Source organism: Mus caroli, chromosome 2 (genome assembly GCF_900094665.2).
Source record: "Mus caroli chromosome 2, CAROLI_EIJ_v1.1, whole genome shotgun sequence".
Lineage (NCBI taxonomy): Eukaryota > Metazoa > Chordata > Mammalia > Rodentia > Muridae > Mus > Mus caroli.
Window position 1 is genome coordinate 127,947,794 of NC_034571.1, and position 14,336 is coordinate 127,962,129.

The 14,336-nt window shown below is 42.2% G+C and overlaps 1 protein-coding gene across 2 annotated transcripts in view; it reads left to right on the forward strand.

Moving 5' to 3' along the window:
- Positions 1–14,336, forward strand: part of Plcb1 (phospholipase C beta 1) — a 673,173-nt gene that overhangs the window by 503,996 nt on the left and 154,841 nt on the right. For both annotated transcript variants that reach the window (XM_021181191.2, XM_029472272.1), the window contains exons 11-12: positions 1,567–1,724; positions 9,122–9,204. In XM_021181191.2, the coding sequence (XP_021036850.1) occupies positions 1,567–1,724; positions 9,122–9,204 (241 nt within the window). The remainder of the gene's footprint in view (positions 1–1,566; positions 1,725–9,121; positions 9,205–14,336) is intronic.

Here is a 14,336-nt window from a genome sequence, read left to right on the forward strand (position 1 = left end):
GGAAAATATGTAATAAAAATATTAAAAAAAAAAAAGTGTTGAGGGGCATCTGTGATGCTTTCTCTTTCTCTCGAATGGCATTTCCAGTTCAAGGGAGGGGCAATTGTCATACTTCCCCCTTCCTCAAAAATCCCCGTGTTTGACAAGGACACGGGAGGTAGGGCCCAAGACTAATTATCCTGGCAGGGGTGGAGTCTGCTTAGTTGTAACTAGCTACATAACAGCTTCACTAAGCTATCTCAGCTCTGCTCGCAGGTTTCAATCTTATAAAGTTTTCCTATTGTTCCTTTTGTTGCTTGTGCTGTCAGGTGTCGACACAGCCACAGGTGATTCCTATGTTTCTTCAAAGACTTTAGTACTTTTAGCTCTTCTAGGTACTTAATCAATTTCACATTAATTTATTCTATCTGGTGTGAAGAAAGGATCCAGTTAGTTAGTTAGTTAGTTAGTTAGTTAGATAGATAGATAGTTAATTAGTGTTGCATATGGCTGTCCTATTGGCCCAGGCTAATTCATTGAAAATTTTTCTGTACTGAGTTGTATTGGTAAGCCTGTTAGAAGTCAGCTGTCCGTAAACTGAAGGTGTTATTTCTAAACCTTCATTTCCACTGCATTTACCTGTGTTGTTCTTCCTATAGTGGCAACCTACTGTCTTGATTACTGTAACTTGGTAGTAAATCCTAAAATTGGAAAATGTGATTCTTCCAACTTTATTTATGTTTTTTTTTAAGATTACTTTGGCTAATTCTGCCCCACTCCCCCTGTTATGATCTATGGGAAAGGTACTATAATGTCACACCATGCAGCAGATCTCATCGGGGAGGTATTTTGGGGAGGGGCTATACAGAGGTTGCCTCTGGGCAAGGTTGGAGGGAAGAAGAGAGTGGAGAGAAGAGAAACTGGCCTTTTATAAGGGGATGTAGTGCACACACAGGGAAGATATACAACTCATGGTACCAGTGGTAATGTGCTGCATCTTGGCAGCTGGTGATGATGTGTATCCTGCTATCCCTGAGTCCCTGGGGCAGGTAGTAGAGATGCCTGGATGCTAACATCCTTTATAATCCCATGTGAAGTTTGGGGGCAGAATGCCAGTTTCTGTAGGCAAAGGGATAAAAAGGTCAGGCTGAATTTAATATGAACTAAAATTGTACATCAATTTGAGGACTATTGTGGTCTTCACTTACTAAGTATCTTCCATGAGCAGACCTGTGTTTTCTGTTGTCTATGCCTTCTTCCCTTGGGAAACTTGGGTGAGTCTGCTGTTCTGTGTTCTTTTCATTATCTGGAATGGATTCTGTTTCTTATAAAACACTTATGCCAGACAGTTTATTTTTTCAAGTTGAACTGTTGACTGCAAAGGCCCTGTGGTTGAGTCACAGTGCATGTGTCTTTGTTATGTTATAATTCCCTTCCTCTCTCCTCTCTTCTACTCTCGACTCACCACTAGGGAGCCCTGATGCCACCTGGGCTACTTCAGTGCTGTTTCCAATGTCAAAGTGCTTTTGATGATGCCCCCACTCTCTGCTTTCCTTGATTCAAGGGATTCTGGGGTTTGTTTTGCAGCTGGCCAGTTGGCTGGGAACTCGTCTGTAGAGATGTATCGCCAGGTGCTTCTGTCTGGATGTCGCTGTGTGGAGCTGGACTGCTGGAAGGGAAGGACCGCTGAGGAAGAGCCTGTCATCACCCATGGATTCACCATGACAACAGAAATATCCTTCAAGGTAGAGTGAAGGAGATTGTTATAAGGCAGCTGGGATACCTGGCACCGTGGGGGTAAAGCTTTCTCAGATAATGTCTAGGTATTGCAATGAAGTTCACAGACTGAGAATCATCTTTATGGTTGAATTTAGAAGCCTAAATGCAGGAGTTTGTCCAACTAACCAAATTTTCAGGAAACTTACTTGAGCAAGATCAAAGATTATTTTGTTCGTTTGTTTTTGTCCACTCGTTATTTTCTTGTATTTTACTATTGCAAAGCATGTCAAACATATTTAAAATGAAAAATATGTGTGGTGTTGATAGATATATTTTTTGAGACAGGGTTTCTCTATGTAGCCCTGGCTGTCTTGGAACTCACTCGGCAATCCAGGCTAGCTTCAAACTCATGGACCAGCCTCCTGAGTGCTGGGATTAAAGGTGTGTGCTGCCACCAACACCAGGCGCATATTATGGTCATTGTGTGTACCCATGTTTCTGCCATGTAAATCAAGAGACAGAACCCTAGAAACACACCCTATGTAGCCATTCCCCTGGGATCTGCTCTGTCCTAAGAGGAGAGCTCTCTTGAATATCACAAGTGAACACTACTTTGTGCGTTTTACACCTATCCACATTTGAGTACAACCTTAAACAGTGTGACCCCACTGGTTGAGATTGGCTTATATTGCTAAATATTCTAGTCTGCATTATTTTTCTGTCTTGGATTTTTCACTCCATGTTGGGAGGTTTGTGAATTTTATTTCATATATTTCTACCTTTGCTTTATTCATCTTGAAAATGGTGTTAATTGCTACCATTTAATTATGATATCATTGGAATATCTCTTATCAGAAATGCCTGGCATCGAATGTCTTTCAGATTGCAGAGTTTATCAGTTTGAGGAAGATTTTCTTAGACTCTATTGGCTGAACACCCATAAGCCAAAAATCTAAAAATCCCAAATGTCCCCAAATCCCAAACTTCTTGTACATAATATTTGTGATAAAATTTTCAATCTTTAATCATTTGCGATTTCAGGGTGTTAGAGGCAAAATGAGCAGCCTATAAATGTTCCAATCTCTATGATGCTAGGTTTAAAACCCAGTGTCTATGCACCAGGGACCTCTGACAGCACATGGCTAGTAAGTGTATTGATTTTGCTCATGAATGGGAAAGATTTCTGTCATGGCGAACTATAGTGTCCTGGTGGATATTTGCCACGCAGAGCTGACAGTGTGGGTTCTGACTGAGTGGATGGTTTGGAGAGTAAAAGGAAGCAGGGTTGTCCTGTGGTAGACTGGATGTTGTCAGAAACAGAAATAATCCAATGATTGTGACTTTATTAGCTAAGGAGGTAGGACCACAACTGTTAGTGACATAGAAGCATCTGACATCATTATTAAGCAGGACTAGGGTATGTTTTGGGTCTTCCTTCTTCTTCTACCCTTGCATCCATCCTGTGCTGTAAAGGACTTTGCCACCGTGTGTATGAACATCTAAGCCAGAGTATCCGATTTCTGCCTACATGCCCTGCAAAGAACCATTTGCAGCGGCTTTGTGAGTTCATTGAGTGTGAACATCTGGGGTAGTAGATCTAGGGAATGATCTGGATGAAGGTCTTCATGTCTCTGGGGCTATGATGTCTGAGCTGACTTGGGTTTCTTACCACTTTCTGATTTTTTTTTACAAAGAATGCTGAAATTTAGAAAAAGTAGTCTTAACCCTGGGTGACTGGAGATGTGACCAAATAAATAAGATGTCAGTAAAGAAAGAGCCAACAAAAGCAGGGATTTCAGGCAAGGCCAAATCCATTGCAGAGAAATGGGTTGGCTTTTTTTTCCCCCTAGTTTAAGCTACTGTTTGAGGCACCAACCATGTGTCCTGTAACATTGACACCATCAGCAATGCCCATGGGATGCTCTCTCTGTAGAATTTGTTGCTGTTGTTTTAAAGGATCTCTGGAACCTACTCTGGACTTGAACTCTGGCTGCTGCCTGTGCTTTAGAATGTAGGATTCCAGGCATGGGGCCACCTCACCCAATAACTTGGCTTTTCACAATTTGATTCACCCTACCATACATAGAGAAAAGTTAACACTTAGTCTTCACTTAATTTCACAAAACATTTAATGTAGTTTGACTCAAATTCTGACCAAAATCTTTAAAAGTTGTATTAGCTCCTGAAACCAACCACTCTAAAATTGTTTATTAACCTAAAATGAGAAAAAAAGATTATTTTTATGGTTTTATTTCCGTACCCCACTTCCTTTCTTCCTTTTACACCCTGCTCAGTCCCAGTTTCAATTAGTTAGGCTCTGAAAGAAAGAATATGACCAGGGGCCACAGAGCAGAGACTGGGAAAAGCCCATGGGCCAGAGATTTCTCCAACTGGCAATGGTGCAGAGGGTCCTGACTATGGGAGGAGACGGGGGCGACCTGGCACTTCACTTGGGCTGCTGGCAGAGATACCCACACCCTGCCCATGCCCCATTTCTACCAGTTATAATCCCTGTGAGTCCCAATTCTGTTCTCTTAAAGCTTAATAAAAATTCTTTGAGATCCTGGGATCAGAATAATTCAACTAGCACATTCTAAGGAATATTTCTTTTGTGGAACATTGATTTCCCAGCCTTAGCCACCCAGTCTGCTTGGATTGACTCTTCTGTGCACTTGACCTACAAGTGGTCCTTCAGTCACATTTGTGAGCTCCTGCCTCTGCTCAATAAATGTCCTTGCCTGAACACACGCAGCCAGCATCCCTACCACATCCAAACTGTGGCATCTTTAGAGGCTGAGGGTAGAGGACTGCATCCTTCTACCTGCGGGTGGGTAGGGTGATCAGGGTGGCTAGAGATGGCCTAGCTATACCCTTGTGACTCTTATCCCTACACTTCTGCTTATGAGATTTGGAGAGACAGTGAGGTAGTTGTGGAAATGCTAGCCTACACTGCAGATACATTTAGTAACAAAGATTTAGTTAGTTAGTTAGTCCAGAGGCCAAGTTAGGAAAGACCCAACGATGCTAGATACAGGTGCCTCACTCAGAGTCCTGTAAGTGCAATGCAGAGCCTATGTGAAAGACTTAAGTCTGGTACTTAGAGGTCTCCCCTTCCCTCACATAAGTCCAGCCCCTGCTCTGCAGAGTGGTAATCTGCTTTCCCAGAGCCTGGTGTGTAAGGTGACTTTGGAATGGTGAGATTAGGAACAAGGGATTGGACCTCTTCTGCTCTCCATTGTTTAATCAGCAAATTACCCCATCCTTATCATTTACTGTGTCATCCACTCAACCCACTGTGTATCAGGAGCTACATGGGCTACCTTGGGGTTCCCTGATCCTTCCAGGACACCATACTTCTGGCCAGGTTGAACTGAAGCTCTCCCCTTACTTCTCTGAAGCATCTCAAATGTCAACCCAATAAGGACTACTAGGACTTGTCTGTTTCATACACCTCCTAGTGGTAATGCCACCCCCTTCCAGATAGAAAAGCTCTCACTGCCTCACTCTGTGATTTTAAGTTTCCCCATGGTACCCAGTCGTCACCTTATGACATGCTGCTTAACCCAGTCACTGTGTCCTTTGCTTACTGGGTTTCCTACTATCATGTAATCCCACAAAGACGGAGCCTTCATTCTGTGACCCCATCCACCCGCATCACATTAAATTGAACCTGACAGAGAAGAGGTGATCAATAAAGATTTGGAGTTTTGCCATCCCAGAGCAATCAAAGTGTAGCCTCACTTTCATGCTCATCTGCTTTTCCTCTGGCCATTATGCAAGTGAAATATTCCAAATGCAGATGTGGCAAAAGGCAAGGGAGGCATCAGCCAGCCCATCTCCCTCTCCCTCTCCCTCTCCCTCTCCCTCTCCCTCTGTCCCTCTCCCTTTGTCCCTCTCCCTCTCCCTCTCCACCTCCCTTTCCCTCTCCCTCTCTGTGTCCCTCTCCCTCTCCCCCTCTTCCTCTCCCCCTCTCCCTCTGTCCCTCTCTCCCTCCCTCTCTCCCTCTCTCTTCCTCTTCCCCTCTCCCTCTCCCCCTCTCCCTCTCCCTCTCTCCCTCTCTCTCTCTCTTTCTCTGATACATGGTTTTACTGTGTACTTTGGTTGTCCCAGAACTTGCTCTGTAGACCAGGCTAGCCCCAAACTCATTCACAGAGATCCACCTGCCTCTGCTCCTGAGTACTGGGATTCAAAGCATGCATGACCACCTCCCTGCAGGCAAAAGTGTTCAAGGATAGTTTTCCTACTGCTGTTAACCTGTGTGGTAAGCATGTTACTGAAAGCAGTGTCATACGTCTCTGGAGTAAAGGAGCATGGTACTGGAAATGACTGTAACACCAATGTCACTAATACAGCACTATGAAAGAGAGCAGCTTAAGAGTCACTGCTAGTTTTCTGACCCTGAGCAATCATGCATACTTTACAAAATATTTCAAACATTGAGGAGAACAAAAGTCTCCCAGGAGGGCTTCTAGATTGACTGGTCACCAACTTATAATTCAGTAAAGTCTTGTTTGATGTGAAAATTTGGCAAAGCTTTTTAGCCTGTAGCTAAATGTATTATAGAGAAGAAGGAGAGCTGGACAGAGAGAGGAGAAAGGAAGAGGGGAGGGAAAGAGAGAAAGAGAAGATAGATGTTTGGTGCTGCTCTCGAGCTGACTGCTGGGTCAACTGTGGGTCTCCAGGACCAGCTTCAGCACTGCAGGATCTTGGAAAAGCTTGCTATCTGCCTGAGCCTTGTTCCAGTTCAGCAAACTGGTGGTAATAGTGCACCCCTCCTAGGCACATTAAAAATAGAAATGCAGTTCACAGCCTGCCGGGCTTGCTGTCAGAACCCTGCAGGTGTGAGCCACAAACATTGTAACACTGTCTTTGGCTGTAAAGCCAAACTTCAATTTTCTTTCTATAAGGATAAAGGCTATAGTGTTACATGGGTAAGGAATTCTTATTCAACCAGACTGAGGGCCTAGAGTCAAATTAAGTCCTAGGTAAAACTGGTGAGGGACATTTTAGTGTCCTCTCTGCTTGGCCCATGACCAATAGGAAGATGCCAGAAGCCCCTACCCATAGGAGAGTCAACACAAGCCAGATGTGGTTGGCTGAGAAGCATGGGACAGATGAGCTTAGAATGCTGGAATTGAGCTTGAGTTCTTAGGTCAGTTAATACGCTGAACTTCCACTTCATAACCTGCATAACAGAAGATAATTATTCTCCTTATGGGATGTCAGTAGCATGGTACATTTGTGTCTGGAGTACAGCATGAGCTCATTTACCTGAGGTCTTAGTGTTCCTAGTTAGAGTGACAGTTATAGCAAGGAAGGAGGGAATCAATAGCAAGACAAGAACCTTAAGAGGACTTAATACCTGCTCAGTGTGAGCTAGCTTTTCTCTTTCTTTTACTGCACCTTCATAACAGACCTGTGGAGCAGGGCTTATCACCCCTACTTTACAACCCATCAAACCAAAGCTCAGAAGCACTAGGTCATTCTCCCAACATCATACTGCTTGCAAGTCCAAGACACAGCTGCTCAACACAAGCCCGTTTGCATCCGCAGTCTGTGTGCAAAGGTACGAAATATAAAAAAGTCTGCATCCTGACATCACTTGCCTTTTATAGTGCTTTTATTTTGATGGATTCGGCAGTGGTAAAAGTTAAATTGATTATGTATGAAAAGCAATCTGTGAATTCACTTCCAAGAAAGAGTAAGAGTGGTTCTCACTCTGCGCAAGAGCATCATTCTTAGAAGATATATGCAAATGCAGCACAGAATTAGAAAGCCTCATTTCTACTCCCAGGCAAGGGAAATAGCTTAATGACATTGCTATAAAGAACACCATGCCCTGCACAGGAAAGGGAGTCTGTGGGAAGGGTTTCAGCATGAAGACTAAGAACAGAAGTCACAACTGCAAAGAATAAATGTAAATTAAAGCACTGTATGGTAATGTGAGGTTTAAATAGTGTGGATGATGGAATGCGTAAACAATAAACAAGGTGCTGAGAAGATGGCTCAGTGGGTAGGAACACTGGTTGTTCTAGAGGCCCAGGGTTTAATTCACAGAGCCCACAGGAAAGATCTGTAACTCCAGTTCCAGGGAATCCCATGCCCCCCTCTGGCCTCTGTGGGCACTGCATGTATACGGTACACAGGCATACATGTAGACAACGTATACATAAAACAAAAACCAATACATCTTTAAAATAAATAAATAAATAAACAAACAAACAAACAATAGGATTGCTTCAATGTTATTTAAACAAGAGAAACACTTTGGAAAAAGAGTTCTCAGATGCCTAGTATTGAATGTGCTCTGCAATCCGATCTTTTGTACGTTATTATAGACAGTTTACAATGGAGAATAATTTGGAGATGTGAAATACTATGAATGAGTTCATGTTATTCAACCTGTCTTCTTTTATTTCAAGAATCCATTCCTAGAAGTATCTACCCACTTAACAGTTGGTGACCAGTTAAATCAATCGTGGTATTTCTATCTTTCTAGAATTTTGTAGAGCTATTGGAGCTTATGACATATAATGAATGTATTTTCATTGCTGGATGAAGCACTTAGAATATTGAATAGCCTAACACTGGGCTACAGCTTCTGCCCTGACATAAATATTTAAAACAAGTATAAGAGGAAAACTGAATTACTGATACACATTAGAACACACATGAGCTTTGGAAACATTACTGAAGAGTGCCCAAAAATATACTCTGCAATTCCATGTATATTAGATGTTTAGAACAATCAGGTATATGGAAACATGAAGATTCAGGTTGTGGGTGAGTTGCTGAGAGTATGTGTGAGGTGGGGGTTGGGTAAAGTAAGCAACTGCTGGCAGGGCTGTAGTTTGGGGTGGTGGCCTTGCAACTCTCTTAAGCACTTTGTCTTCAACATAAGGTCTGTCTCCATTTTGTTTGCTGTCATTTGTTGGTTTTGGTGCTGGCAATGGAACCCAGTACCTTGTCCACCCTGATAACAGTCTAGACTCCAACCCCTTTTATTTATCTCTTAATAATAATATTTATGAAAAATACAGATTATGTAACTATTATTAAAACAAAATCACACAAATACACACACACACACAAAACAGACCAGAAGTAAATATGACCAAATGCTAATAGCAGTTAGGTTCAGAAAATAAATTTATGGGTAGAAATTTCATCTTATCTGATTCATCAAAGATAGCTCTATGATCTGGGCACATCCTCAGTAGTAGAGTACTTGCCTGGCATGCTGAGGCCCTAGTTTTGGGCCCAGAACTGCTATAAACAAATAGCAGTGGCTACAAACCTGACACATACAAAGACCAAAAGAAATGAACAATAATTCCCACCATACTAATGAATTTAACACCAAGTAAAAAAAATGCACATGAAATACTGAGTTGTGCTGAGTAAGTATGTGTTCTTGTTTCAGGAAGTCATAGAAGCCATCGCAGAGTGTGCGTTCAAGACGTCTCCTTTTCCCATCCTCCTTTCCTTTGAGAACCACGTGGATTCGTAAGTATTTGAAGCATCCGGTGAAGAGTCTCTCTCCCTAATGAGGCATCTTTAGCAAACTTCCACCCGATTTCAGATGGTTTGATATCAGCATTGGTGTCTTTCCATCCTGTTGTATCGTAAGTGGCATGCTTTCATCTGCAAGGATGAACTATTCATTTAAATCTTATGGGCATTAAAATAGTCCCTGGACTTGTGGGGCCAGGCTATCTTCATGCCACCGCATGATTCTAAACTCAGGACTTCACTTTTCAGTATGGTTGAGTGTGTTTTCTTTATGTTATGCTGTTCCTTTGCTGACTTGGAATGCAGTGGGCCACTCTTTAAACCCTCTTTCAGAAACTCCCATGCCTATCCATTTATATTCCATTTTGTTGTCTTTAAAAGCCAGTTTCCTCTGCTTATGACTGTAGATGGAACATGTATAAACTCTCTTCTCACACCCATGTCCCTTGGCTACATCCCTCCCTTTCCAGCTGCTTTCCAGTGCTTATTTGTATTGCAAAACTCTGTCTATTTCAAAGTAGCCTGTACCTACTGCTGTGCTACAGAAAGAAAAGATAACTCTGGCATAACTATTTTATATACTCAGATATTTGCTATGCTTGGGATGGAATATGGAGCCTTGTGTATATTAGACATGTATTCTTCAACTGAGCATCAATACCCATCCCTCATTTTTGAGACATGGTATTGCTATGTAACCAAGATTGCTTTAAGCGCTCAGTTCTCCTGCCTCAGACTGGGAAGAGCTAGATTGCAAGGGTGTACTACCACATCTAGCAACTATTCATTTTATTGCAAAGAATCATGGGGCGGTAATTAAAGCTATGATCTGGATATTAGTATGTACATCATAGTATCATAAGAAAATGTTATTGTTTGTGCTGATGCAAAGTCTGTTAAAACAACTTTAGTGTGTGGATGCAATGCTTGAAGAACATGTGGTAGGGCCATGATTACTTATAGAGTGTTTGTGAAGTCTGTCATGCCTCACAAGGAGCCCTGACATGTGTGTTGTTGTTTGAGTTGTTTAGCATTTTTATTTGTTTTAATAAAGCTGGTGGCATTTATGATAAAAGAGTTCATCCATTCCTTTGCCTCCCCTTCCTTCTGAGAGTTTATTTTCAGTTTCCTAATTTGCACCCTATGCTTTAATACCTGAATGCCTACATCTTCCAGAAGCAGATTGAGCAGATCCAAATTTTTAAGTAGTTAAATACAGTATTCCGTTAATACGTGAGTAGAAAGCAACTTGGGTTTGAAGTAACTGATTTTCTAAGTATATTTCTAGTTTGTTCTCAGGACTGCATAGCATTCACCACTCTGCATTCTGTGTCATTGCAATCATTTCATCCTATGAATGATGAAATCCCAATACATGGGTTTCCTAACACCCCTGAGGGACATGGAAGAGACCGAAACCTACCCTATTTCTTGCTATGTCTCCTCACCCTGCAGTGACTGCATTTCACACTTGGTTTGCTACAGATTTTGAGCTGTTGACTTTGTGGGAGTCTTTCTCTTCCTTGTCTATCTCATTTTTCCTTGGCTTCAGCAACCATTGTCCATCTTGTTCAGGCAGGGTGTTTTACAGATTTGTGGACAGTGCCTTGCTTATATTTTCTTTGATAACAGGCATCCAGCAGTGTTATTTTCTTAAAGAAGTATGTCTACTTAAAGCAGACAAAAATCAAGAAATGCTGTTCCATTTTGCATTGTCTCACCTGCTACAAAGTAAACTCTCCCTTGAAGTAGGCAGAGAGGCCACACCCATAATCACCACACCATAGAAAAGGTTACATTTACTGAATATGTATTTTGTACCAAACTCTGTTCCCTATATGTTACCTGTTTGTGCAACACTTGCTATAAACCCTATTGTTCACCAAAGGAACAGGGTTATCCTTGTCTTTCAGATAAAGAACCTGAATCCTAAGTGAACATTTAGCATGCTTGAGGCTATGCAGCTGAGGTGTGATTCAAACCAAGCTAGCCTGGCCTTAGAATACAGAATATGAACCAACCAACACACACACACACACACACACCTAAACAAAAGTAAGTATCAAAAATTTCTAAGACATGGAATCAGGACAGCCAGAGATCTACAAGGCAACTGTCAGCCAGTGTTCACCACAGTGTGCCAGTGATCCCAACACAGAATATGGTTTGCAATTTTCTACTCTAATTACATGGAGATCCAAACTGGACACAAAACCTAATTCCTACCCTGCACAAAAGCAAAGAGGCTATAGCACCAGAATGATTCATTTTCTTGGTAAATAAATGTAGCTGTCACAAGTTCATCCATAATTCACACATGATGATAAAACAAAACAAACCCGGAAAAATAATGTTCCCAGGATGCACAATTACGATAATATTATGGCAGCACAGATTGGAAGCGCTGACTTCTGATGTGAGAGCAAGTTGTTTCACGGCTCTCTCCTTCACCTCCACATAGCCAAGTAGCTCTGCCAAAAGCCTTCCCAAGAGGAATATCACACACTCCGCAGAAGCAGTGGACTTCCATTAGAACCCTATATTTGACCTGGGGATCACCTCACCTAATTCAACATCACTCCTCAGACCCTAGCAAGCTCTTCGTCACCCACATCAGATGAACCTTCAGAACCCTCCACATAGAGACCTAGCACCACACCCTCCACATATCTGAGGCTGCTTTGTGTTTCTGGTAAACCACTTCAGGGTCCTCTCTGCTGTGTCTGCAACAGGCCAGGCCCAGAACTCTGCTTCCTACTGATTTGACCCACAAAGGACCAAACAAACAAACAAACAAACACACCTTACTGGGGAAAAAAATGGAAGAAATCCAGACTTCACTCTTTTCTCTTCGAACATTTCACGTCACCTACCAACGGGTAGTGGAGGGTGCTGCACTTAGTGATTCCCTCCCCTCCTGTTTCCAAGGATCCCCAGAGAGATGCTTCCCACCTCCCTAAATTAGAATTACTATTTTAAAGAACCCCCACTTCCTGAGAGCAAGATGGCTCAATGAATGATGGTCCTGACTCATAAGGAAACCTGACTTCAGTTCTCACAACCCTCAAAAGATGCTTGGAAAGAAGCAACTGTACAAAAACTGTCTTCTGATCTCCAAATGCCCACCGTGTAGTAGTACACATGATTCTCAGTGCACGTGCATACATACATGCACGCACGCATGCCCACGCTCATGCTAATAAAACCACCTCTACCACAGACAATAAGACAAAGAGGAGAAGAAAAAGGAAGGAAGGAAGGAAGGAAGGAAGGAAGGAAGGAAGGAAGGAAGGAAGGAAGGAAGGAAGGAAGGAAGGCTGGTTAGTGTTGAAAGGTTCCATTTGATTTTTGAACTAGCATTTTCTAGGAAAGAATCTTATATTGAGTTTGACTGAAGTGACTTCTAATCTTGCCTTTACTACAAACTGAGTTTTTGACAAGATCCAAAAAGGATATTGGCTTAGTTTATCCTATAGGATTTTACTTCATGCAGTGGGGTACATTCTCTGTCAGAAAACTGACCTATTTGGCAGATGCTTTGTGGATGCTTTAATATGTTTAGAAATATCTGCTGTGGCTTGAAGCACATAATATATTTGTGAATTTTGTCCCTTTAATTTTAATTACCATGGTGGCTGATGTTGATACTTTAAAAACTTTGGCATGGCTTTATTCATTAACTGCATTCTTAATGTCATTTATTTCTGTGGGTCTGACCTACAATTAAAGTCTCTTTGTTTTCCATGTGTGTGTGTGTGCGTGTGTGTGTGTGTGTGTGTGTGTGCTCACTTTGCTTCCTGTTCTATTAAAAGAACACTTGTGTTTATTGAAAACATGAACAACCTGGTTAGTGAATTTCACATTTCACTTATTTCTTGGATACCTACATCTTCCTCTCCTTGTATTCACACAGACTTCTTTCACAAAGCCATTCTCAGACCAACAGCATATGTTCTCTGGGGACTTCTTAGAAATACCTGCATGTTTGCCCTATAGATTCTAAGTATGAGTCTGCAGTTTACTGATGCTCCAGGTGATCAGAATGGCATACGTGTGTGGCTCACTAGTTGCTCTTATCAGGATTACCCCACAGCTTTGCTCAAAATGCAGGCTCTCTGTGTTGTTCCCGTGTTCTTTAATGCAGCCTAGAACAGTGCCCAGCACAGATGCACTGTTCTCGGCTGCAGCCAAGAGCAGGCTGACCTGGCAGACTTCCTGTGTAAGTTACCACTGACAAAAGTCATCTACCCCATCAACTGCTCCCTGCCTGCCCCAAAGGTCCCATCTATATAGTTTCTAATGAATTGCCCTTAAAGTGCAACCTCCCATATGATTCAGGATTCAGTCAAGGGTTGGTCATCCCTTTCTCACTCTTCTGAGAGTCGTCGTCCTCTTCTCTTAGGGCTATGTAAACCATGCAGTAAAGTCCTGCTCAAGAAAGACAGGAACAGCGTAGAAGTGTAAGGCTTTGCTGTGGACATGATCCCAGCGGAGGCAGGAGGATTGCAAGTTTGAAGCCAGCCTGGGATACACAGTGTGAAGTAAGCTTTAGTTACATAAGAAGATTTTGTCTCTGGAGAAAGATCTCAAGTTGGTGCGTTGGGCTTTGCAAATTCTTGGAATCTTTCCTTTAACTTCCCTGCAGTTCCAAGAAGATAATAACTTTGAGAGTTGACACATGAACCCCAAAAGCTCACCTGACCATAGAGCACACAATTCATTTTTGTTAGAGACAGCTATAATGAGCACTTTCCTCCTGCACTGAAGCAGAGCTTCAGTCTAAGTGCCCCTTCCCAGAAAACACAGTGTGTTCCAGGCTTCCCCTTCAGGGAAGGAGTCAAAATACAAATTACAGCCTCTAATCTTTATGATTTAGGGTAAAGCACCATCATTTGCATCATGGTTACTAGTCTTCTCTTTACTACTTTTTTTTTTTTTTGCTTGTCATTGCAATATAACCAGGGGACGTTCGGACCCTCAGTTTGTAGATCGTAAACCCAACCCAGCAGCACTGAGTACTGTGTAATGATGTTTATCATTGCACAGGATGAGAAAACTGGGTTTTTAATTGCATCTGAAAAGGTCAAGGGAAACAGGAGTGCTGAAAGCATTCAGATGTTCCCTCT